The sequence below is a fragment of the Lactuca saligna genome, chromosome 3, assembly GCF_052625555.1.
Source record: "Lactuca saligna cultivar CGN05327 chromosome 3, ASM5262555v1, whole genome shotgun sequence".
Classification (NCBI taxonomy): domain Eukaryota; kingdom Viridiplantae; phylum Streptophyta; class Magnoliopsida; order Asterales; family Asteraceae; genus Lactuca; species Lactuca saligna.
In genome coordinates this window covers 74,393,098-74,417,753 of record NC_136419.1, presented here as the reverse complement: position 1 = coordinate 74,417,753, position 24,656 = coordinate 74,393,098, and the positions used below count along the sequence as shown (strand labels likewise).

Below are 24,656 nucleotides of genomic sequence, written 5' to 3'. Positions count from 1 at the left end.
CAACAAGCCCCACAATCGAATTATGAGGATGCTAAACCAACAAATCTCCATGTTGATGTTGAATAAACAAATTGTCAGACCGCTTAAACAACAAATTGACAGGCTACTTAATGAAAAATTATAAGTGAAAAAGATAGAAAGAATGAGTAAGAATTATTAGGGTGTTTAAACAAAATGTGTTTGTTTTTTTATGTAATGATTTGAAGAATGTATAGTTTTTGATATAATTCTTTGAGGAATTTGTTTGTTTTTTTATATAATCTTTCAAGAATGAAAACAGATTCTGCTAATAATATATATATATATATATATATATATATATATATATATATATATATATATATATATTCTCTAATAAAAGAATAATTATATTTTTCTTTTGACATGTGTCATCATATTAGGCATCCTAATTAATGCATATTTTATTTTCTTTTTGTCATATGTCACCATGTTATATCTCCTAATTAATGCATTCCACTTGTCAACTTATTGATTATTCATTTCAAATTTCAAATTTCAAATTTCTCATTCTAATTACATTTAATTAATAATATTAGAATAAAAATTAAAATAAAATTAATATAAATTAAAAAGTGATATAATATTACATATTTATTTAAATCGATAATTAAAATTTATATAACTAAAAAATATCTTAGTTAATAATTTATTGAAAATAATTAATTAATAATTTTAATTTTTTACTATAAAAGTTTAATTAATTTTGTAATCGTGGTTTTCACGGGTTATAAACTAATATATATATATATATATATATATATATATATATATATATATATATATATATATATATATATATATATATATTCTAATCGAGGAATAGGTTTTTTTTGTCATGTATCACCCTATTATGCCACTTTATTAATGTCATATCATTTGTCAACCTATTGATTATCCATTTCAAATTTTAATTTTCAAAATTTTCCACTCTAATTACATTAAATTAACAACATTATAATAAAAACTAAAATAACATTAATACAAATTATAAAGTCATATATTTATTTAAATCAACGATTATAATCTAACCTAATAAATAAGAATAATTTTGCCACATGTCATTCTCTTATTCAATTAACCACATGTCATTTTGTCTTGATTTTGAGATATATTTATTTTCCACTTGTTATTTACTTTAGTTTTCATTTTCAATATGTCATTAGTTTAGTTTCCATAAATTAAATCTACCATAATGACTATTAATTTCAAATTTCAAGTTTTAAATTTCAATTTCAATATCAAATAAATTTACAATTTAAACCTTTGTGTTTAACATTTTGTTGTAATTTACCCGTTTAGCATATGGATCTGATAACTAAACATATAATTTTAATTTATTTATTTATTGCATTTTTTTCTCATAATTTTCAGTTATTTCAAAATTCAAATTCAAATAAACTTCTCATTTAATCGTGCATGTTTAACATTTTGTTTTAATCAACTCGTATAATATACGGGTCTCACAACTAGTTTTATATAACTAAAAGATTATCTATTAATAAACAATTTATTTAAAATAATTGATTAATAATTTTGATTTTTTGATTATAAAAATTTAATTAATTTTATAATCGTGGTTTCTACTGGTTATAAACTAGTACTCTAATAAATGAAGGTTTTTTTGTCACATGTCACACTCTTATTCAATTTGTCAAATGTCATTTTTGGTTATTTTGGATTAATTTCTTTTGCACATGTAATTTTATGGGCTTTTCTATTTTAATAAATTTCACATAATTCTTTAATATAATAATGAAAATAAATGTAGTATTAAATGAATATCAATTACATTAATGGACTTACCTTTTTATTTCAAAATTCTCAAATTAAAGTTCATTAGTTTATTTTGTTTATTTATTTAAATTTAAAAGATAAAAAAATCAATTTTAGTAATTCATTATTTTTCTTACTTTCTTATAAATCCAAAGTTCTTAAATATTAAACATTTTTTTATTTATTTTAATTAACTCATGTAATACATGAGTCTACACCTAGTATATATATATATATATATATATATATATATATGTGTGTGTGTGTGTGTAGGCTTAGGGTATTGTGTTGTAAGTAATTATTGTGTGGATTTAAGAATGATCGTGAACTAATCATTTTAGTTATTTTAAGAAAGTTATTTATCCATATTATTAAATTAAAAAAATAAAATAATACCATTTAATTAAAAAAAAGGTAAAATTGTACATTTCCATTACTTTCAAATTAGGAAACACAAATTTAAGAATGAATTTTTGGATTTTAAGGGATTTTTTATTAGTTTAATTTTGAATTATGAATTTTTTTAATTAATTCGTTTTTAATTATGTTGGAATGCATATTTTGGTAGAATACAAATTCTAATATATTGCATATTCTGATTGAATGAATATATTGAAGAATAACAAACACTACTAGAAAAACAGCCTTTTAGGATGCACAAACCACGATACACACTGATTTATGTTACGCAAAAGAGAGTGACCTTAAAATAGTGTCATCTCTTCAAAAAAAATTAAGTATTTACGTCACGCATTATTGCATGCCCTTAAAGTAGTGTCTAAAGAAAAAAAAATTAAAAACACGGAGGGTGCTTCCTTTTTCTATCATTCATCTTCTCAATCGACTCTCCCCTCTCGGTCCATCTCTCTCCGATCCGATCCGCTTCTCTGCTACTCCTGACATCCTTCTTATTGGTCTCATCAAACATCTCGTTCCTCACCTTTTCCGTTGACCACCGGTCCTTCCCCATCGGCTATGCTCCAACCAAATGATCATCTGTCCAAGCACAATCGGCGGTGTGTATCTACTTTTCTTCTCCTTGTTTTGCACCCTGAAGATGATGACGCCTTTGAACTTGTTTTCTCCACCTTTGCATCATCAGTATTACAACCATACTGGGTCAAAATCACCGATTATTGGATCAATTGTGATTTGTCTTTTTAGGGTTTTTTTTTTTCAGAAGAGACTGGAGATCCTATACTATCAGAAAGAATTGTGATTAGACCCATCCACCCTCATTCTGCTATCTACTGAAGTTGATCTTCTTTCATTATGATGATATTCTTAGAAAAGAATCAGATCGCGAAACCTTTGTAAGGCTGAGAATCAGCCCATCTGGTAATCTTCTCTCTCTCTCTCTCTCTCTCTCTCTCTCTCTCTCTCTCTCTCTCTCTTTTTGCAATTTCATCTACACAGAAACACATACACACAAGTATATGAAAAATGAATAATCTCCCAATGTTGCTATTCCCACTCTGTCATCTCCTCTTACTAAAATAAACACATTCCTGCTTTTAGACCGACTTCACAATTTAAGGGAATTGGGGGTTAGTTTCCCAGAAAGGTTCTTGTCTTCCATAAAAAATGGAAGCTGGTTGAAGATTAATCTGAGTGGGAGTCCTGGGTACCGATTGCCTTCATAATCATTCATGCTAAAGTCATCAATTGGGAACCTTCTACAGAATGGATTGGTGCTTGTTAACATCCCATTGGTTGATGAGAAATTTCCAGCTCAAGGTACCTGCTATGACTGTATATAGATCTTCCCAAGTTGTTTGAGTATCATTTGTAGACTATAAGAACTCAATTGATTTTATCTTGTTTCCAGTTTAGTGTGATGGGTAAGATCATATTTATTATCTTAAATGTGCAGATTTACTCCCCTGCACCTTGTGCACCAAGGTAAAGAAACAGAAGAGCGGGAAAGACAGGTGAAGCTAGTTGATATACTTGTGGCAACACCTGGAAGATTAGTTGATTTGCTTGAAAGGGCAAAAGTGTCATTACAAATGATAAGGTATTTAGCTCTTGATGAAGCAGATCGTATGTTGGATATAGGATTTAAGCCTCAAATAAGAAAAATTGTGGAACAAACAGACATGGCCCCACCTGCTGGAAGACAAACAATGCTTTCAGTGCCACTTTTCCTAGTGAAATCCAGGTTTGTAATTTTATTTTATTAATTTGAATCATTTTAATATATAATTTTTTAATTTATATAATGTTTTTACACAGAGACTCGCATCTGATTTTCTTTCAAATTATATATTCTAACTATGGGACACGTTGGGTCAAGTACTGATTTGATTGTTCAAAGGGTGGAATTTGTTCAAGAAACTGATAAAAGAAGCCACCTTATGGACCTTCTTCATGCACAAATAGATAATGGATCTGGCAAGGTACACGTGTACACCTTTTATAATTTTTTTCATTTCAATCTTTTTAATGTAATATTTTTTTTTATTCAGCAACCTCTTACACTAGTTTTTGTCGAGACAAAAAAGGAGCCGATTCACTTATGTGGCAATTCGTTTCATGCTACTACAATTCATGGAGACATAACACAATCGGTAAAAAAAAAAATTAGAGTTAAGGGTAGGTTTAGATGTCCTTCAGGGTAATATGTTCATGTCTTATAAAATACAAATCAATTAACTCTAAGCTAATTCTTGTTATTAAAAAGGTAACGTGTCACTTTTATCCCACTTTTTACCTCACATCAACAAAAGCTTGATGACACTTGGAACTGATATTAAAAAGCTTAGTGAAGGTGCTGAGAGTCAAGGGTAGGTTCAGATGTCCCTGAGGGTAATTTCGTAATTCCTAAAACCGTTCTTATAAATTGTGTTTTATTGTTTAATACAAGGGTCATGTTCGCTATCGAGACAGCAAACTCACACGTATTTTGCAACCTGCACTTGGTGGGAATGCAAATACATCCATCATCTGTAACATTACCTTGGCACAGGTGAACCTTAAATTTATACAATAATGTTGGAAAACTAATTTTTTATAGTACAACTAAATAAAATTTCTAGTTATTTGAGCTTTTTGAATAAGATTATTAAAGGGTAAGAATAAACTCACTCTATGAGGTTCTGAAGCTTGTTAATATTCCAATTTTTTGATTGGTACTATATTTCAAAGTGAATATTTTAAGATTCAAGATATTTCAATGAAATTTATTTTCACATTAAAGCATTCCATTAGGGTTTCTAATTTTATATCTAGCATGTAAGTAGATCATAACTAGTTCTTATTGTAAGAGTGTTGTTTCATGTCAAGTTAGGTGTCACAAACATTGTTTAAAATCTGTTATCTGAAATCCTTATGTCTTCTTCTCAAATTTCTATTAAATTTGTTCAATGGCAGATTCACGCTGATGAGACTAAAAGCAGCACTGTCATTGATTCCAATGTCAAAACAGTAATGGAATCAGCCCTGTCATTCAAGTAATTAGTAGTGGGTGTTCATGCTTTGGGTGGAGTTGGAGAATGTGGATGTATTCCTGGTATGTTTCATGTAGAGATCATATTGCATATTTTGAAATTCAGTTAGCTGCAATAAAATCTATCTATCTTATTGTTGTGCAGTTTTGATGTTACCGATGTTGTTGAGCTAAGTAGTGAAGTCTCACAATCCATGTCTAGATTTTTTTTTAATTTAGCAGGTAATTATGTTTTCTTCCCTCTTCTATTTCTACCTTTTCATTTTCTCATTGCAATTAGTCTATGCTCTTATTCCTTACTGTTGTAAAACCATTATTTGGTTAAGTAGTTGGCTTTGTTATATCTTTTACTTGACACATGTAATATGCTTAATGGTAATTTAGATCCATGCCTCCAAAATGACTTCTAGTGGCAGAAGAACACTAGAAGCTGCTATTTCACTAGTGAACATACATGACAAGTGGAAGGCTAAAGTCATATATGGCGACACCGATAGGTAAAAAAAAGTTGTATTTTTTATGAATTTTTTTTGTTAATGTTGGTTTGTAATTTGATAATTGATATTTGATACATGTCTTTTTGCAACATGTTTGTACTTGTTCGAGGGTGTATTACCCATGCTTTCTACTTACTAAAAAGAGATATGTTGGTTACAGTTATAAGAAGCCTGATCAAGTCAAACCTTTCTTTGATGCTAAAGGTATTGAAACTGTTTGTAGAGATACATGTGAAGCTGTATCCAAAACCATGGAGTCTTCCTTCAAAACTATTTTGAAAATCAAGATATTAGTAAAGTGAAATCATACATGTACTAGAGAGAAAGATTGTGTAACTAAGCTTCTACGAAAAACAGAGGGTCCAAATGGATGAAAAAGAATACAACCTTGAAGTACCCACAAAAGTTTTTGAGATTTGCAAGATTATAATATAATATAAATATTATATTAATATCTTAATAGATGAATGAAAACGGAAGCCAAATATTACTAGTCTCAACCCTCTTCTTCTTCTATAATGAAATAGTTGCTTGCCTATATATATATATATATATATATATATATATATATATATATATATATATATATAAATCCTTTATTTTATTTGTAGATCGAGGACAGAGATATTATTTGCTTTCAGAAAGTATATGAGGCTGGACATGCTTGTTCACTACAATCAAGTACCCTTGGTTTCTATATTTTTTGACTTGTCTTTGATGATGAAATAACAACATATGATATGATTATGGTAACCACAAAATCAAAATGACTCTCTGTTTGTGACAAGTTTCTGATATTTTTATTACGAGGTGTTAGACATACCTCTCCCGGAATTGTAGTGTCTGAAAACTCTGAAAATTGCATTTTACCATGTAACCAAGGAAGAGATAGGTGTGGAGAGAAAGGCTTCAACTATTTCTTTAGTCTCTAATGTAAAATCTCTTGTGATGTGGTTGTGGTTGTGGTTGCAGCCTGTGAGAGCACTGTCAGAGATGTTCTCAATAAGATTAAGACAAAGGTATAAATATACATTCCTCTCAACTTGCATATATAGATTATCAGATTAGTGGATCAGTTGGTGACTGAAATCTGAAACTGCTTACTTGTATGTTAATGTTGTGTTTTTGTTTATAGTTGTATTGATGAAAATAAAATAAATACATTTATGTTGAAACAAGTAGGTTGAATTATCTCATCCAGATGTTGAACTGAGATTTCTTGCAGTATTTTACCACAATATTTACAAGGTATTAATATAATTAGTAATTAGAATCCTTTGTAATGCTAGGATAATATTAAGAAAAATAAGTTTAGATATGAATTTTCAACTAAATACATAAATCATAATGATATCATGATTTTGTTATAGGTAACCTATCGATTGCTTGGAGTTATACTCGGAGAAAGTACCCCACAGGAGCTTCAGGTATTGGTTAAAATATTCCCTCATTTGACCACTCACATTTGGCACAAGTATTTGCAACTAACATTCCTTGTAGGATTCTTCTACTAATTATATTAGCATATCAATTTTTTGACTTTTATTTGATCAGGACACAAGAATTATCGGAGCAGGCGTTCATTAGTCTTAAAGAATTATGAAAGGCAAGATGCAACTCTACTTAATTGGAATTTGATGGTTATCATCTTTGTGTATATCATTTTAGTTTGTATAGCATTACTTTGCAGAAGGTGTCCCTAGATACGCAATGTAGTATTAGGTTATATAGTTAGGGAAAACCTCTTAATAACAATGTACAATTAGATCCCCTTAATATTGTAACATCCCGGAATCGCAAGAGTAGAGTTGAAGGGCTAAAAGTGTAAGTTTCGGAGGGCGACTCGGCGAGTCCATGGATAGACTCGGCGAGTCAGGTCGCGACTATGGTCGCGTATCAAGTGGCCTACTCAGCGAGTCCAAAGATGGACTCGACGAGTAGGTGCTGTGTGGAGAAAACCCTAATTTTCGGGGTTGAGCCCTATATAAAGATCGTTATGCCCCTCCACAGCCTCCTCTATTCCCCCCTTGAGTCCTAGAAACCCTAATTTCGTGGAGAGCCCCATTGTTGAGCAAATTAGAGCTTGGAGAGGTGTTGGTTGAAGAAATCTTGAAGGAGAAGTGGCTTGGATCAAAGGGCTTTGCTTGGATTCGAGTTTCAATGCTGTTGAGGCATCCTTTGGAGGTAATACTTTCGTTCTTGGGCTGTGTTTTCCTAGTTTCTCATTTTGGGGTTGTGTGGGGAGCTTAGTTGTGTGGCATCTTGATGTTTGGAGGATGGATCTGAGGTTGCTACCTCAGATCTGGAGTGGAGAAGATCTTAAGAGCATTAAAGCCCCTGTTCTTGTTTTGTTAATGGAGCTATCATGTCCCAAACCTTGGTTCTAAGGTGAATAAGGCCTAGATTCACGTAAAGTTTGCCACTTTACGTGATGGATGGATTGTAGGAGGTTGGATCTATGTTTAGGATCAATTGCATGGCCTGAGATGCTTCTGTATGGATTCAGACCGGTGGTACTCGACGAGTCACATGGGTGGACTCGACGAGTTGCTTGAAGATGGCCTGGAACTCGACGAGTTGGAAGAACAACTCGGCGAGTAGGTTGAAGATAGCCTTGGACTTGGCGAGTCTGTTCTTGGACTCGGCGAGTCTTGTCGAGGAGTCCCAATATTTCTGGTTGAGTCGATGAATCGGTGAGTCAGGGGATGACTCGATGAGTTGGGTGCGAGTGGATTCAGAGTTGCTGGACTCGACGAGTCTTGGGGTGACTCGGCGAGTTGGGTCGCTGATTGAGGGAAGTTCTGAGCTTAAGGACTCGACGAGTCATTGGGTTGACTCGGCGAGTAGGGTTAGTCAGGGGTTGACTTTGACTTGTCCAAGGTTGACCAGTTGTCTTCCAAGGGTATTTATTGAGTTGTATGTTTTGATGTTCAGTGGAGGAGTTCGTGTCGGAGTTCGGAGCAGCGGGATCTTATCCTTTCAGCCGACAGTTTCGAGGTGAGTTATCCTCACTATATCAACAGGGTCTAAGGCACCAAGGCCGGCCCTTTATTGGATTGAGATTCAGATATGGTTATTATGTTATTGTTTGATGTGTCTGCATCCTGGTAGCTAGGATGGTACATGCTAGGAGACCTTATTAAGGTCAGTTTCCTGACATATAGGGTGATGCTATGCTAGTGACCGGTTAGGTCGGCAACCTGGTTAGGGTAATGATATGCTATGTGATCTGCTTGCTCGGTTTGTTGACTATGACTGTTATATGATTGTATGTTTTGTGCACATAGTTGTTTTGACTGGAGATGGGTTGAGGCGGGTCCTGCTTTGTGCTGTAGGCCAAGATACCCAGGGCGGACCGGTTATTTCGAAGGCCCAGCGAGCGGTCCGGATAGGCTGTAGGCCCCACGAGGGCGGACCAGACGTGCCGAGGCTCGGAGAGTGGACCAGGCTGACTGAAGGCCCGATGCGGGCGGACCAGTCACACTGTAGACTCAGAGAGTGGACCAGGTGGGTTGAAGGCCCGATGCGGGCGGACCAACCCCACTGTAGACTACAAGGACATGACTAGACCTGGAGGATGGATCCGATGGACTGAAGGCCCGATACGGCGGACCAGTCACACAGTAGACCCGATATGCATGGCTGTTCTATGTTCTGTTATGTTATGTATGTTTTATATGTTTTAGGCCGGAAGGCAATATGTTTTGGACCGGAAGGTCGCAGCCTGGAAGGGCGTATACGTGGTTGGTATTTTGGGGGTATCTCACTAAGCTTTCGGGCTTACAGTTGTGGTTTAATGTTTTTCAGGTTCTTCTGGAGACTGTGGCAAGGCGAAGGCGCGATCGTACCGCTCCTCATGATTTTGTAGCAATGTGATTCTGGGAATACTCTAAATGATTTGTATTGAAAACCTTTTTGTAAACAATTTAATGAAAATCGGGTTCTTTTGAAAATTTTAAATTGGTTGTATTTTTCGGATGTTACAAGTTGGTATCAGAGCCTTGGTTTGAGTGAATTGGAGGAACACTTGTGTGACTCCAATCTCAAATCGAGGAGGGTTTTCAAAAGAAAATTTAAAATGGTTTTCAAAGTAAGTAAAGGAGGACGCGGAGGTACGATCAGCCGGAGCCAGTAAGTAACCCCAAAATACCATACATGACAATTGTTTTATTGAGCTTTGATAGAAAGCATGCTAGAGTTAGGCTAGGGATCTTCAGGATTTCTTGATGAGTTGCCTGATTTATGATGCCTGCTAGCCTAGGGTTCCTTGTGAGAGATTTCTAGTGTTCCTCTAGTTGTGAGGATAGAGTGTTGTTATGTATGTCGCTAGGGTGTTGTGGAAGTACTTCATACAAATATGGGTAGGTGTGGAAGGTAGTATGGGCCCGTACTACCGAAAGCACGGACCCATACGCGTATCAGGGAAACCATGACCTCTAGGGTTGGGATGAGAGCTGGATCCCGGGATAGTGGAAAATGTCTGAGATTTTGGTGTTTTATTTTCAGCATGGAGATTTCAGGGCATGCTGGGAGTGGATCCGGGTCAGGATCAGGAGCAGGAGAGGGAGTTCCGGGTGGGTCTGTACATCCCGAGGTTGTCAGTCAGATGAGTATGCACGAGTTGGATGCGAGGATTCGTGAGATCCTGCATGATGAGGTTGCTGCATTGTTTCGGGCTGAGCTGCCGGAGTTGTTTGGGTCGATCAAGACCGCCATGGTGGAGTATTTTGATGAGCGCTATGCGGCTCTCATGGAGACGGCTGCCGCGGCGGCTACAACAGCTGTAGCAGCGGCAGGGGGAGGAGCTAGTAGAGGTTTTCAGTATCGGGACTTCGATAATACGAAGCCTCCCACTTTTGATGGAGTTCAGGACCCGATCGTTGCTATGAGATGGTTATCAGATATGGAGGGATGTTTCTTCACGTGTTCATGCCCTACTGATCAGAGGGTGAGGTGTGCTCTGAACTTGTTAAGGCTCGGGGCAAAGGATTGGCGGAGATTGACCACGGGGTCGTACTCGGATGCGTAGAGGGCTGCGATTTCATGGGATCGGTTCAGAGAGATGTTCAACACTCGTTATGTTCCGCAGGTCGAGAGGGAGAGGTTGGCTTAGGAGTTCTTGGAGCTGAAACCGGATTCGGAGTCGGTGACGGAAATCACCAGGATGTTTACTGAGAGGGCGATGATTTTCCCTGAGTTCGCTTCGGAGCAGGCTCAGATGTCCCGATATCTGAGTATGATAAAGAGAGACATCAGGCAGTTTGTGTCTGCACAGAGGTGCAAGACTTTGCTGGAGTTGCAGGAGGCCGCCAGGCGGTGTGAGTTAGAGATTGAGTTACAGATGCGTGAGCTGAGGCAAGCTCCGGTTCAGCCGCAGCCGGCGACGAAACGGTCTAAGACCGTTGATTCCAGGATGGGAGATCAGGGTAGTCACGTCTGTGGAAAGTGTGGAAGGGGTCACGCCGGAGTTTGTCGGTCCGGTGGAGCATGCCGCAAGTGCGGAAAGGAGGGACACTATGCGAGGGATTGTCGGCAGTCAGTGCCGGTTCGGGATTTGAGGATATGCTATCATTGTCATCAGGTTGGACATTTGAAGGTCAACTGTCCACAGCTTGCTGCTGGACCGGTGCAGGCTCCAGCACCGGCTACATTGAAGATCACAGGTGGAGGTCAGGGTGGAGCGGAGCCCCCAAGGGCTTAGGGTCGTGTTTTTCAGCTTGCTGCTGTAAGTATGTTTCTTTCTGTTGTTTTTGATTATTTATGATTATTGTGGAGTATTGTTATCTGCTAGTTTCATTGGTTGGTTATGGAATTGCGTTTCTGGTTTTCGTGTGGTATCCGTTGTTCCTTGAGGGTTTGGCGAGTTGTGATCGAGATTTCGTTTTGGTATCCTTTGTTCCCTGAAGGATCGATATGGTTATGGATTAGTACTTCGAGCTATTGTGGATTATCTCTGTGAGGATTAGTGGCGGATGCGGTGTTGGTTTGAATGTTAGGTAGCCTCTACAGTCTGAGGTATGGATATTTGAAGATTGGGTTCCTTTCGAGCGGGTTGTTCAGTGTGGAAACATGATTTTTGTGAAAGTTGTTAGCGCTGGTGAGAAACATTTTGCGTGTAAGTGTTGATTTTTTGTAAGGTTGCTTTGGGAGATCGGTGATGGCGACCGGTAATTAATTGTCAGTGTCTTAAGTGGGGGAGGATTGGAAATTCTCCGGATGATCGTTGGGCTTGAGAGGTTGTTTAGCTGCTTGGGGAATTCATCGATATTTCTATTAGCCGAGAGCAGGCTCGTATGGGTGAGTAACAGGCGTGCGGGGCGGAATATAGACCAAGAGCAATTGATTGTGGAAGGCATGGGAGCAGCCCGGGATCGAGTATGTATGATGGAGATAGAGTTCGGAACCCCTAGAGGGCTAGAACGGTATGCACGGGAGGATTTCCAGAAGGAATAGATCGGAATGATGAATGCTAGTTGAGCGGTTCGGATAGACTGAAGGTCGGTAGGCGTACCAGTCAGGCCGAAGGCTCGGAGGACGGTCCAGTCAGATTGGCTGAAGGCCTGGGGAGGCGGTCCAGTCATGCTGAAGACTCTGCGAGTACTGTTGGATCGGTTTGAGGTTATAGGTTGCGTATGTTGCAGTGTGATTACATTGGGAGGTCTGGCCCCGGTTAGCGATCTTGAGCAGTGAAGGTAGTTCATGGGCTTGAGAGTCCCTGCGATGAGAGTCAGAGTAGTGGTGATGTATGGATATCGGGTGCGCTTTAAGGAGATAGTGTAGCGTGGGGTGAGCACCATAGTACCTGTCATGGTGATGGGGCGGACGAGTGGTTTCCTTGGTAAGGAAAGAGGGAGGAATGGAATTCCGAAAGGAAGTGCAACTCACAGAAGTGAAAGCGGCAATGTGGAGTTATGATTGGAGTGGTCTGACGATGGTTTTGAGTAGCGTGTTGCGGCAATGGAATAAAAGCTCATTCGACTTGAGATGTCTGCTCAGGGCGCGGAAGGAATTCCGCAGGCGTGGAGCCAGGGAGAGGGGTTCGGAAGGGATGCAGGGAGAGAGTCTTGGGCTCTCAGTGAGATTTTGATCAGGGTTTTGGGTATGTATTAGCGGGTCATCCTGGAAGGATGTTTGAGGATATCATCAGTGTATTAGGTTTTCCAAACCTGAGGGTGCTAGAGCTAGATCAGCAGGTGTGTGATTGCGAGCGGAGAACTCGGGGGAGTTGCTCCGGAATTGAAGAATGGGTCTTTCTGTCGTCATGGAATGGATAGAGTGGGATTCGGATCGGGGATCCGATGGTTCATGGTTTTCTAGCCATAAGAGTCAAGTGAAAGATGAGAATTGGAGCAGTAAGGCATCATGGGTAATTCTCGGTTGTTGAGTGCGGCTATCAGTGTAACAACGCAAATTTTTTCAAACAAACTTTTCATTTCAAACAATTAGATTATTTTTATTCAAACCCAATATAATTATTTCAAGTGTTAAGTCGAAATACAATTCATAAAATCCCCAAGATCTCAAAACATCAATCAGTGTGTACGCATCATGCCGGTGCCTTCCCACGGTCCTCGCTAGTACTTGAAACACATACATAACAACTGTAAGCATAAATGCTTAGTGAGTTCCCCAATATACAACTTACACATATACGCCTTTCCAGGCCCTGACCTTCCGGTCCACAATACAATGCCTTCCGGCCCATAACATAATTGCCTTCCGGCCCATAGCATATTGCCTTCCGGCCCATAACACATTGCCTTCCGGCCCATATAAACATACACAGCACGCATAGCAATTAACTTACCACATATAACACATATATCACATATATCACATATCATATCCGACCTTCCGGTCACACAGTCAAACCCTTCCGGGTACAGTATAGTGAGAAGACTCACCTCGTGGATACCGTAAGCTAGCAACTCCTAAAATCACTCGTACCCGATCCGCCGAGCTACAAACTCCCTATAATATCATATATCCCTTATTAACACTTTTATCTCTCAAGTTAACTGACCCTAAGAAATCACACATAGGTCAACTCTGGTCAATGGTCCACGGTCAACTCGATCGGACTCGGCGAGTGCCATGGCGACTCGGCGAGTCTAGAGTCCTTTTTATACGTCCCAAAACTGAACGGCTAGGGTTTCCGTTGAACAGCGCAGACTCGCCGAGTCCATATCTGGACTCGTCGAGTCCAGTCGCGAACCCACGACCAGGTCTGCGGTCCTGCTCGGCGAGTCTGGCTCCAACTTGCCGAGTCCCCTCTTAAAACACCCCAAAACACAATTTAAACAATACCTGAGATTCCGAGCTGTTACAATTCTCCCCTACTAGGATTAGACTTCGCCCTCGAAGTCTCACTCTGAAAATAACTCCGGATGCTGCTCCCGCATCTCACGCTCCGGCTCCCAAGTCATTTCCGATCCCTTCCGGTGTTGCCACTGAACCAACACCAGAGGTACCTCCTTGTTCCTCAGAACCTTGATCTTCCGATCCCTGATGGCCACTGGTCTCTCGGCGTAATTCAGGCTCGCATCCACCTGAATATCCTCTAATGGAACCACTGCCGATTCATCGACTATATACTTCCTCAATTGCGATACATGAAAAGTATTGTGGATCTGTCCCAACTCTGCTGGCAACTCCAATCAATAGGCTACCCGGCCTACCCTTGCAATCACACGAAATGGACCTATAAACCGGGGCCCCAACTTGCCCCTCTTCCTGAACCGGATCACTCCTTTCCAAGGAGAAACCTTCAGGAGAACGAAGTCGCCAACCTGAAATTCAAGCTCGGACCGGTGCCTGTCCGCATAACTCTTCTGTCGGCTCTGGGCGGCCAATAATCTTTGCCTAACCTGCTGAATCTGCTCTGTCGTCTGAAGTATGATCTCTGTACTGCCCATCACTCTCTGTCCCACCTCTCCCCAGCAAATGGGGGTCCGACACCTCCTACCATACAACAACTCAAAAGGTGGCATACCAATGCTCGAATGATGACTGTTGTTGTAGGAAAACTCTGCCAAGGGTAAATACGCATCCCAGCTACCCCCGAAATCTAACACACACGCTCGAAGCATGTCCTCCAGTGTCTGAATCGTCCGCTCGCTCTGACCGTCTGTCTGGGGATGGTATGCGGTACTAAAATGCAGTTTAGTACCCAGCTCCTCATGGAATTTCTTCCAGAACCTGGAAGTGAAACGTACATCACGGTCCGAAACAATCGAGATCGGCACTCCATGCTGAGATACTACTTCTCTCACATATATCTCCGCCAACTTCTCCGCTGATGAACTCTCGCTGATGGCAAGGAAGTGTGCACTCTTCGTCAACCTATCCACAATCACCCAAATTGCATCGACTCCCCTAGCAGTTCTCGGCAATTTGGTGATGAAATCCATAGTAATCTGTTCCCACTTCCACTCAGGAATCTCCAATGGCTGTAACTTGCCATGCGGTCTCTGGTGCTCAGCCTTAACTCTACGGCAGGTCAAGCACCTCTTAACGAACCAGGCGACGTCTCTCTTCATACAGGGCCACCAGTATTCCTTCCTCAAATCCAAATACATCTTCGTAGCACCGGGATGGATCGAGAATTTCGATCTATGAGCCTCTTCCATCAAAGTAATACGCGTACCGCCCACGAATGGTACCCAAATCCGACCCTGAAACGTCAGAAGTCCTCGTCCATCCTTAACGAACTCTGAAATTAACCCAACGACCCGCTCTTTCTTCTGCATCTCGGATCTTACAGCCTCGGCCTGTGCCCCACGAATAGCATCCAATACTGGAGTCATCACAGTCAGTCTCAGACATACATCTCGCAATGGAGTGCTCTCCGCCCTGCGGCTCAATGCATCGGCTACCACATTAGCCTTGCCCGGGTGGTATAGGATTTCACAATCATAATCCTTAACCACATCCAACCACCTCCTCTGACGCATATTTAGGTTGGGCTGATCCATCAAATACTTCAAACTCTTATGGTCCGTGTATATCGTACATCGAACCCCATACAGGTAGTGACGCCAAATCTTGAGAGCGAACACTACTGCCCCCAACTCTAAATCATGCGTGGGATATCTCGCCTCATGAGGCTTCAGCTGCCTCGATGCATAAGCTATCACATGACCTCTCTGCATCAATATTGCACCCAGTCCCGAAATCGATGCGTCACAATATACAACAAAATCTTCCATCCCTTACGGGAGAGCTAATACCGGGGCTTCACACAGTCTCTGACGAAGTGTCTCAAAGGAAGTCTGTTGCTCGGTTCCCCATGAGAATGCAACACCCTTCCGAGTCAATCTGGTGAGCGGCACTGCGATCTTGGAGAAGTCCTTAATAAACCTCCGATAGTACCCCGCCAACCCAAGGAAACTCCTGATCTCAGAGGGTGACTTCGGCACCTCCCAACTCATCACAGCCTCAACCTTGGCCGGATCGACCAATATCCCTTCCTGATTAACAACATGTCCAAGAAATTGGACCTCCCGCAACCAGAATTCACATTTGGAGAACTTTGCATATAGCTTCTCCGACCTCAATACCTCAAGGACCTCCCGCACATGTTCCTCATGCTGCTCTCTAGATCGCGAATACACTAGGATGCCGTCGATAAATACAATCACTGACCGATCCAACATCGGCCTGCATACCCTGTTCATGAGGTCCATGAACACAGCCGGGGCATTGGTGAGCCCGAAAGGAATCACCACAAACTCATAATGCCCATATCGCGTCCTAAATGCTGTCTTCTGGACGTCCTCATCCCGCAATCTCACCTGATGGTACCCTGACCTCAGGTCAATCTTAGAAAACCAAGATGCCCCTTGCAACTGATCGAATAAATCATCGATCCTCGGTAACGGGTAACGGTTCTTGACCGTCACTTTGTTCAACTCCCGGTAATCAATGCACATCTGGTGTGAACCATCCTTCTTCTTGACGAACTGAATAGGTGCTCCCCATGGCGAGCTGCTCGGCCGAATGAATCCCTTCCCCAGCAACTCTTGGAGTTGCGAGGACAACTCTTGCATCTCTGGAGGTGCGAGACGATAAGGCACCTTCGCAATAGGCGCGGCCCCCGGAATCAGATCGATACCAAACTCTACTTGCCTCGCAGGAGGTACTCCCGACAGCTCCTCGGGGAAAACATCCGGAAACTCACGCACCACTGGGACCTCCTCCACTGACCTCGGTCTCTCGGAAGCCTCCCGCGTATCCATCACATACGCCACAAAACCCTTACATCCCTGCTGTAGACATTGCCTCGCCCTAGCGGCCGAACAAAAAGCTGATCCCGAACGGGTACCCTCGCCGTACACCGTAAGAACTCCCCCACTAGGGTCTCGTATAGTCACCAGCTGACGCTCACAATCGATGACAGCGCTGAATCGGCTCAACCAGTCCATGCCCACGATGACACAGACATCACCCATCGCAATAGGAATCAGGTCAATTGGAAACTCAACCCCGAAAATCTCTAGCACGCATCCCCGAAGAACCTGCGTGGCACAAATCACTCTCTCGGCCGCTATAGAAACTCTCAGAGGCCGACTTAACGACTCACGACTAATGCTGATATGCTGACTAAAAGCTAAAGATACAAAGGACCTACTCGCACCCGAGTCAAATAACACTAGAGCAGGCACAGAGTTCACAAGAAAAGTACCTACACATATAATAACATAAGCATACATTTCGACTTTAAATAAATACATGAATTACAACATACCTGCCACAACATCGGGCGCAGCGCGGACCTCCTCCGCAGTCAGCTGAAAGGCTCTCCCGCGAGCCCTCGGGGCCTCGACCTTCGCCGGTCGAGTCTCAGTAGTCCTGGCAATAGGTGTAGATCCCTGACGAAGCTGAGGGCACTCGGCCTTCCGATGGCCTGTTTGGTTGCAATGAAAGCAAACCATAAACCCCTTAGGGCAATCCCTGGCGATGTGTCCCTCCTTGCCACACTTGTAGCAAACACCAGCTCGACACGCCCCATCATGATCCTTGCCGCACTTTCCGCAAGTGCGGCCCTTCGGACCTCCCGTCCTCGAATTAGCGGACTTGGTCCGCTTGGCTGCCGGCTGAGACTGAGCCGGCCGCCGGTCCACCTGCTGAGACTCGGCCTCCTCCCTGGCCTGGGTCTCCAACTCGATCTCGCGCTTCCTGGCATTCGCCTGAAGCTCAGCAAAAGTATGATAGGTGGAGTTCGACACAAACTCCCGGATATCCCTCCTCAAAACACCCAAGTACCGGCTCATCCGCGACTGCTCTATAGACACCAGCTCGGGGCAGAACATCACCCTCTCATGAAACTTCCGCGTGACCACCGCAACCGAATCAGTACCCTGCTTAAGGGTCAAGAACTCCTGAACCAATTGTTCCCTCTCCACTGGGGGAACGTACTCGTCCCTGAACATGGCAGTAAACCTCTCCCATGTCACTGCTGTAATCTCCGCCAAAGTGAAGTTCGCCGTCACGAACTTCCACCAATCCTTCGCTCCCAGACGGAGCTGGTTCAAAGCGAACCGTACCCTCAGGTGCTCCGGGCATGAACAAGTGTAGAAGCACCCCTCAATATCAGCGATCCACCTCATCGCAACAATCGGATCCTGCGTCCCATCGAACTCAGGTGGTTTCGTGTTGTTGAATTCCCGAAATAGCAGCGAGTCACCCCCCTGTGGCCTGGCAGCGGCCACAGCTGCGGTAGCGGCAGCGGCTGCAGCTTAAGTCAGTGCGGCATACCGCTCCTCAAACGTCTCCATCAGGGTGGTCTTAATAGACCTAAACATCTCCGGGATCTCAGCCCGGATCGCTGCAGCTACCTCCTCCTGAATCAGCTGACGAATCTCCTCGTCACTCACACCGCTCGAACTCGTCCCGTGGCGTGTTGTAACCATAATGTCTCTGAAATATAACATAAAATTATCAGAGACTCCATCAAGTACAATTGTACTCGATAACGCAACCCTACTCAGTCGCCGATATCCAGGGATTCTTACTTGGGTCTCCCACCAACCCGGTGTCTTCGGTAGTACGGGCCCAATACTACCGACCACACCGTATCAGCATTCGTCCCAAATCTTCCTCCCCAAACCCCAACTAGTGAGTACTCTACTTTTGATGTGCACTATCTACCTGCACGCTATCAAGTATCTCATATCGACAACTCCCTAGACTAAGGCATCACAAATCAGGCCACTCTAGTCCTATCATGAATACCTAGTCTTCTAGCATGCATAACAATTCATAATTCATTTCATAACATAACATTGTAAGGTATTTTGGGGATCTTTACCGTTCGGACGCTGACTGATCGTACACACTACTTCTTTCTTGTTTACCACACTATCATTTTTAAAAGTTTATGCCTTTATTTATTTTTATTTTATTTATTTATTTATATATTTTAAAATTTTCCTCAAATCCTCGGTTTGAGTTCAGTTACACCCGAAGGTACACCCGAATCCCTCAAACCAAGGCTCTGATACCAATTATAACAACGCAAATTTTTTCAAACAAAATTTTCATTTCAAACAATTAGATTATTTTTATTCAAACCCAATATAATTATTTCAAGTGTTAAGTCGAAATACAATTCATAAAATCCCCAAGATCTCAAAACATCAATCAGTGTGTACGCATCATGCCGGCGCCTTCCTATGGTCCTCGCTAGTACCTGAAACACATACATAACAACTGTAAGCATAAATGCTTAGTGAGTTCCCCAATATACAACTTACACATATACGCCTTTCCAGGCCCTGACCTTCCGGTCCACAATACAACGCCTTCCGGCCCATAACATAATCGCCTTCCGGCCCATAACGTATTGCCTTCCGGCCCATAACATATTGCCTTCCGGCCCATAACACATTGCCTTCCGGCCCATATAAACATACACAGCACGCATAGCAATTAACTTACCACATATAACACATATATCACATATATCACATATCATATCCGACCTTCCGGTCACACAGTCAAACCCTTCCGGGTACAGTATAGTGAGAAGACTCACCTCGTGGATACCGTAAGCTAGCAACTCCTGAAATCACTCGTACCCGATCCGCCGAGCTACAAACTCCCTATAATATCATATATCCCTTATTAACACTTTTATCTCTCAAGTTAACTGACCCTATGAAATCACACATAGGTCAACTCTGGTCAATGGTCCAGGGTCAACTCGACCGGACTCGGCGAGTGCCATGGCGACTCGGCGAGTCTAGACGTCCTCAAATCTTCTAAGATTCCCCTTCTACTCGTCGAGTATCCTCCTTGACCCGACGAGTTTCTCCTGGCAGAATCGCGGGGCCACCCCGACTCCACTCGCCGAGTCTGAAGAACAGATCGACGAGTCCCAGTTATTCTGCAAGCTACTCGCCGAGTCTATTCATCGGACTCGGCGAGTCCATGCCATGCAGTCGATCAAACTGCTTCCTAAGGTCAGAATTGTTCCGACCATTCATAGGTCTGGTCCTTCTAGACTGGTCCATCACGTAAGGTCTTCATTTAGGTGCTCATGCTACACCCCAAGACTTATAATTTACATTTTGACCTAAGGCATAAGGATTCCAATCCAAAACCTCTACTGATTCCCGAAATGCACAGGCATGGGACATTCTGGACCTCTAAAGGTCCCAATACGGGGTTCCAATCGTTTGGGGACTAAGGTAACATTCAATCTAGCCACAAAAAGGGTTCCATAAACCCTAAATCCATATACACATCAACATGGAAGAATGTAATTCGAATTATTACCTGAATAATGTGTTCTCTCTGTGTCCCCAATCCTCAGAACGTGACTTCTCTTGTTGTTCCATTCACCAAGCCTTCTCTTCCTTGCACAACAACTCTTCCAAACTCAACAATGGTCTTCAACCTTGCTCCAGATGCACACAATCGAATTAGGGTTCTTCTTAGAAGGCTAAAACGAACAATGACGGCCTATAAGTCCTTTTTATACGTCCCAAAACTGAACGGCTAGGGTTTCCGCTGAACAGCGCAGACTCGCCGAGTCCATATGTGGACTCGTCGAGTCCAGTCGCGAACCCGCGACCAGGTCTGCGGTCCTACTCGGCGAGTCTGGCTCCAACTCGCCGAGTCCCCTCTTAAAACACCCCAAAACACAATTTAAACAATACCTGAGATTCCGGGCTGTTACAATCAGAGGGTACAGCTGGTGCCCGGTTTGAGTAGGTGGTTGGGACACCATATGGAAGGAGAAAGTGAGCTTCTGGTTTCTATGGTTGTACCTTGAGGGGCTTGGTTCGGTCAAGGTCAAGTGGTGCGTCGTGGGAAGAAATTTGAAGATGAGATGCCGTAGACTTCAAGGACGAAGCCTAATTTAAGTGGGGGAGAATTGTAACATCCCAGAATCGCAAGAGTAGAGTTGAAGGGCTAAAAGTGTAAGTTACGGAGGGCGACTCGGCGAGTCCATGGATAGACTCGGCGAGTCAGGTCGCAACTATGGTCGCGTATCAAGTGGCCTACTCGGCGAGTCCAAAGATGGACTCGGCGAGTAGGTGCTGTGTGGAGAAAACCCTAATTTTCGGGGTTGAGCCCTATATAAAGATCATTATACCCCTCCACAGCCTCCTTTATTCCCCCCTTGAGTCCCAGAAACCCTAATTTCGTGGAGAGCCCCATTGTTGAGCAAATTAGAGCTTGGAGAGGTGTTGGTTGAAGAAATCTTGAAGGAGAAGTGGCTTGGATCAAAGGGCTTTGCTTAGATTCGAGTTTCATTGCTGTTGAGGTATCCTTTGGAGGTAATACTTTCGTTCTTGGGCTGTGTTTTCCTAGTTTCTCATTTTGGGGTTGTGTGGGGAGCTTAGTTGTGTGGCATCTTGATGTTTGGAGGATGGATCTGAGGTTGCTACCTCAGATCTGGAGTGGAGAAGATCTTAAGAGCATTAAAGCCCCTGTTCTTGTGTTGTTAATGGAGCTATCATGTCCCAAACCTTGGTTCTAAGGTGAATAAGGCCTATATCTCTTTAGATTCACGTAAAGTTTGCCACTTTACGTGATGGATGGATTGTAGGAGGTTGGATCTATGTTTTGGATCAATTGCATGGCCTAAGATGCTTCTGTATGGATTCAGACCGGTGGTACTTGACGAGTCACATGGGTGGACTCGACGAGTTGCTTGAAGATGGCCTGGAACTCGGCGAGTTGGAAGAACAACTCGGCGAGTAGGTTGAAGATAGCTTTGGACTCGACGAGTCTGTTCTTGGACTTGGCGAGTCTTGTCGAGGAGTCCCAATATTTCTGGTTGAGTCGATGAATCGGTGAGTCAGGGGATGACTCGGTGAGTTGGATGCGAGTGGACTCAGAGTTGCTGGACTCGACGAGTCTTGAGGTGACTTGGCGAGTTGGGTCGCTGATTGAGGGAAGTTCTGAGCTTAAGGACTCGGCGAGTCATCGGGTTGACTCGGTGAGTAGGGTTAGTCAGGGGTTGACTTTGACTTGTCCAAGGTTGACCAGTTGTCTTCCAAGGGTATTTATTGAGTTGTATGTTTTGATGTTCAGTGGAGGAGTTCATGTCAGAGTTCGGAGCAGCGGGATCTTATCCTTTCAGCCGACAGTTTCGAGGTGAGTTATCCTCACTATATAAACAGGGTCTAAGGCACCAAGGCCGGCCCTTTATTGGATTGAGATTCGGATATGGTTATTATGTTCTTGTTTGATGTGTCTGCATCCTGGTAGCTAGGATGGTACATGCTAGGAGACCTTATTAAGGTCAGTTTCCCGACATATAAAGTGATGCTATGCTAGTGACCGGTTAGGTCGGCAACCTGGTTAGGGTAATGATATGCTATGTGATCTGCTTGCTCGGTTTATTGACTATGACTGTTATATGATTGTATGTTTTGTGCACATGGTTGTTTTGACTGGAGATGGGTTGAGGTGGGTCCTGCTTTGTGCTTTAGGCCAAGATACCCAGGGCGGATCGGTTATTCCGAAGGCCCAGCGAGCGGTCCGGATAGGCTGTAGGCCCCACGAGGGCGGACCAGACATGCCGAGGCTCGGAGAGTGGACCAGGCCGACTGAAGGCCCGATGCGGGCGGACCAGTCACACTGTAGACTCAGAGAGTGGACCAGGTGGGTTGAAGGCCCGATGCGGGCGGACCAACCCCACTGTAGACTCGAAGGACATGACTAGACCTGGAGGATGGATCCGATGGACTGAAGGCCCGATACGGCGGACCAGTCACACAGTAGACCCGATATGCATGGCTGTTCTATGTTCTGTTATGTTATGTATGTTTTATATGTTTTGGGCCGGAAGGCAATATGTTTTGGACCGGAAGGTCACAGCCTGGAAGGGCGTATATGTGGTTGGTATTTTGGGGGTATCTCACTAAGCTTTCGGGCTTACAGTTGTGGTTTAATGTTTTTCAGGTTCTTCAGGAGACTGTGGCAAGGCGAAGGCGCGATCGTACTGCTCCTCATGATTTTGTAGCAATGTGATTCTGGGAATACTCTAAATGATTTGTATTGAAAACCTTTTTGTAAACAATTTAATGAAAATCAGGTTATTTTGAAAAATTTAAATTGGTTGTATTTTTCGGATGTTACAAATATCAATGTATTACAATTTTTTGACATGATGTTATTGGATAAAATTGATTGTTTTGGTATATATTTGTTTACATATTTTTATATTATGCGTAAATGAGTATCATAAAGATGCGTTGTAAATGCATATCGTAAATGGTTATTGAAGTTTCTGACACACAAATGTGTGTCATCTTCATTTATGACAATGGCTTCCTTGATACGCATTACGTGTCATTAAACACGCACGTCGTAAGGTTACGAGACGCGAATGCGTGTCGTCTTCCTTTATAACAGGACCTTTCTTGATACGCATTGTGTGTCATAACTGCGCGTCGTAAATAGAGGACACGCAAAAGCGTGTCGTCTCTCGTTATGACAGGGTCTTCCTTGACACGCATTTGCGCGCCGTTTGAGCGTTTTACGACACGCATTGCGCGTCGTAAAAGGCTATTTTTCTAGTAGTAAAATTTTGAACTATGAGTTGAAAAATAAGAACATTCTTAAAGAATAATCATCTATTATTAACAATACTCAAGAAACTAACGTAAAAATAATAATAATAATAATAATATATCAAACAATTACATACTATGATTGTGATACAAAAAACATTCTTAAATAATAACATTTTGAAATAATAACAAGTGTAATTTCTTTAAAAACAACTTTTTTAAAATTGTGCGTGTGATTAATCTTTCATTCATTTTTAAAGCCATTCCTATCAGGTCTTCAAACTATTCGTCATGTCATTCCGCCGTGCCCTTTATCATAGCATTTTATGAAAATAATTGTCATGAAATCATATTCAGTCAGAATAAGTAGTATTTAGAGAGAAACATTTATTACAAAAAGGCAATCCAAGAGAAACATCTATTACAAAAAAGGCAAAAAGAGATTCTAAAAGAATCCTTAAATCTAAAATGCAATTACCATTTAACTCAGACGGAATATATATGACTTTTTAAATTATGGATGAATGCGTACAACATTTTAAATTAGCAATATGGGTTGTAATTTTGTCAGAATAATTAGGGAAATAAAATATGATCATAGTGCATTTTATTTACAATGTTGGTTGAATAAGATAATTCACCAAACACTTGGTGTGCCAATCTATAGGTGATAACATAACCAAAGAATTCTACAATTTCGAAAAGGCAAAACTAGACACATTTGATCGAAGTTATATGGAAATTGTGATGCTACAAGTAGCGAATTAACGACAACCATGAATTCATACGCAAATCACTCTAATTCGTTTTTATAATAATACTAAATCTATGAAATACAATAAATAACGGTAATCAAATTACATTGTCGATGAGGATTTCGTTAGTGTA

At 41.8% G+C, this 24,656-nt stretch overlaps 1 protein-coding gene across 9 annotated transcripts; it reads left to right on the top strand.

Moving 5' to 3' along the window:
- The first annotated feature begins 2,608 nt into the window (after positions 1–2,608).
- Positions 2,609–23,310, top strand: LOC145036879 (DEAD-box ATP-dependent RNA helicase 52-like). 9 transcript variants are annotated; one of them, XM_078985408.1, is made up of 17 exons: positions 2,609–3,132; positions 3,313–3,531; positions 3,668–3,955; positions 4,030–4,193; positions 4,263–4,364; positions 4,478–4,580; positions 4,661–4,762; positions 5,167–5,305; positions 5,388–5,464; positions 5,627–5,739; positions 5,900–5,943; positions 6,712–6,758; positions 6,922–6,987; positions 7,110–7,166; positions 7,294–7,923; positions 8,674–8,736; positions 9,547–9,875. In XM_078985408.1, the coding sequence occupies exons 10-15, from the start codon at positions 5,642–5,644 to the stop codon at positions 7,324–7,326; spliced, it is 345 nt and encodes a 114-aa protein (XP_078841534.1). In that variant the 5' UTR covers positions 2,609–3,132; positions 3,313–3,531; positions 3,668–3,955; positions 4,030–4,193; positions 4,263–4,364; positions 4,478–4,580; positions 4,661–4,762; positions 5,167–5,305; positions 5,388–5,464; positions 5,627–5,641; the 3' UTR covers positions 7,327–7,923; positions 8,674–8,736; positions 9,547–9,875. The 9 variants fall into 9 exon arrangements, with proteins under 9 accessions (XP_078841534.1, XP_078841533.1, XP_078841535.1 ...); XM_078985407.1 differs by having other exon boundaries at positions 4,263–4,389; XM_078985409.1 differs by lacking the exons at positions 4,263–4,364; positions 4,478–4,580.
- The last annotated feature ends 1,346 nt before the right edge of the window (positions 23,311–24,656 follow it).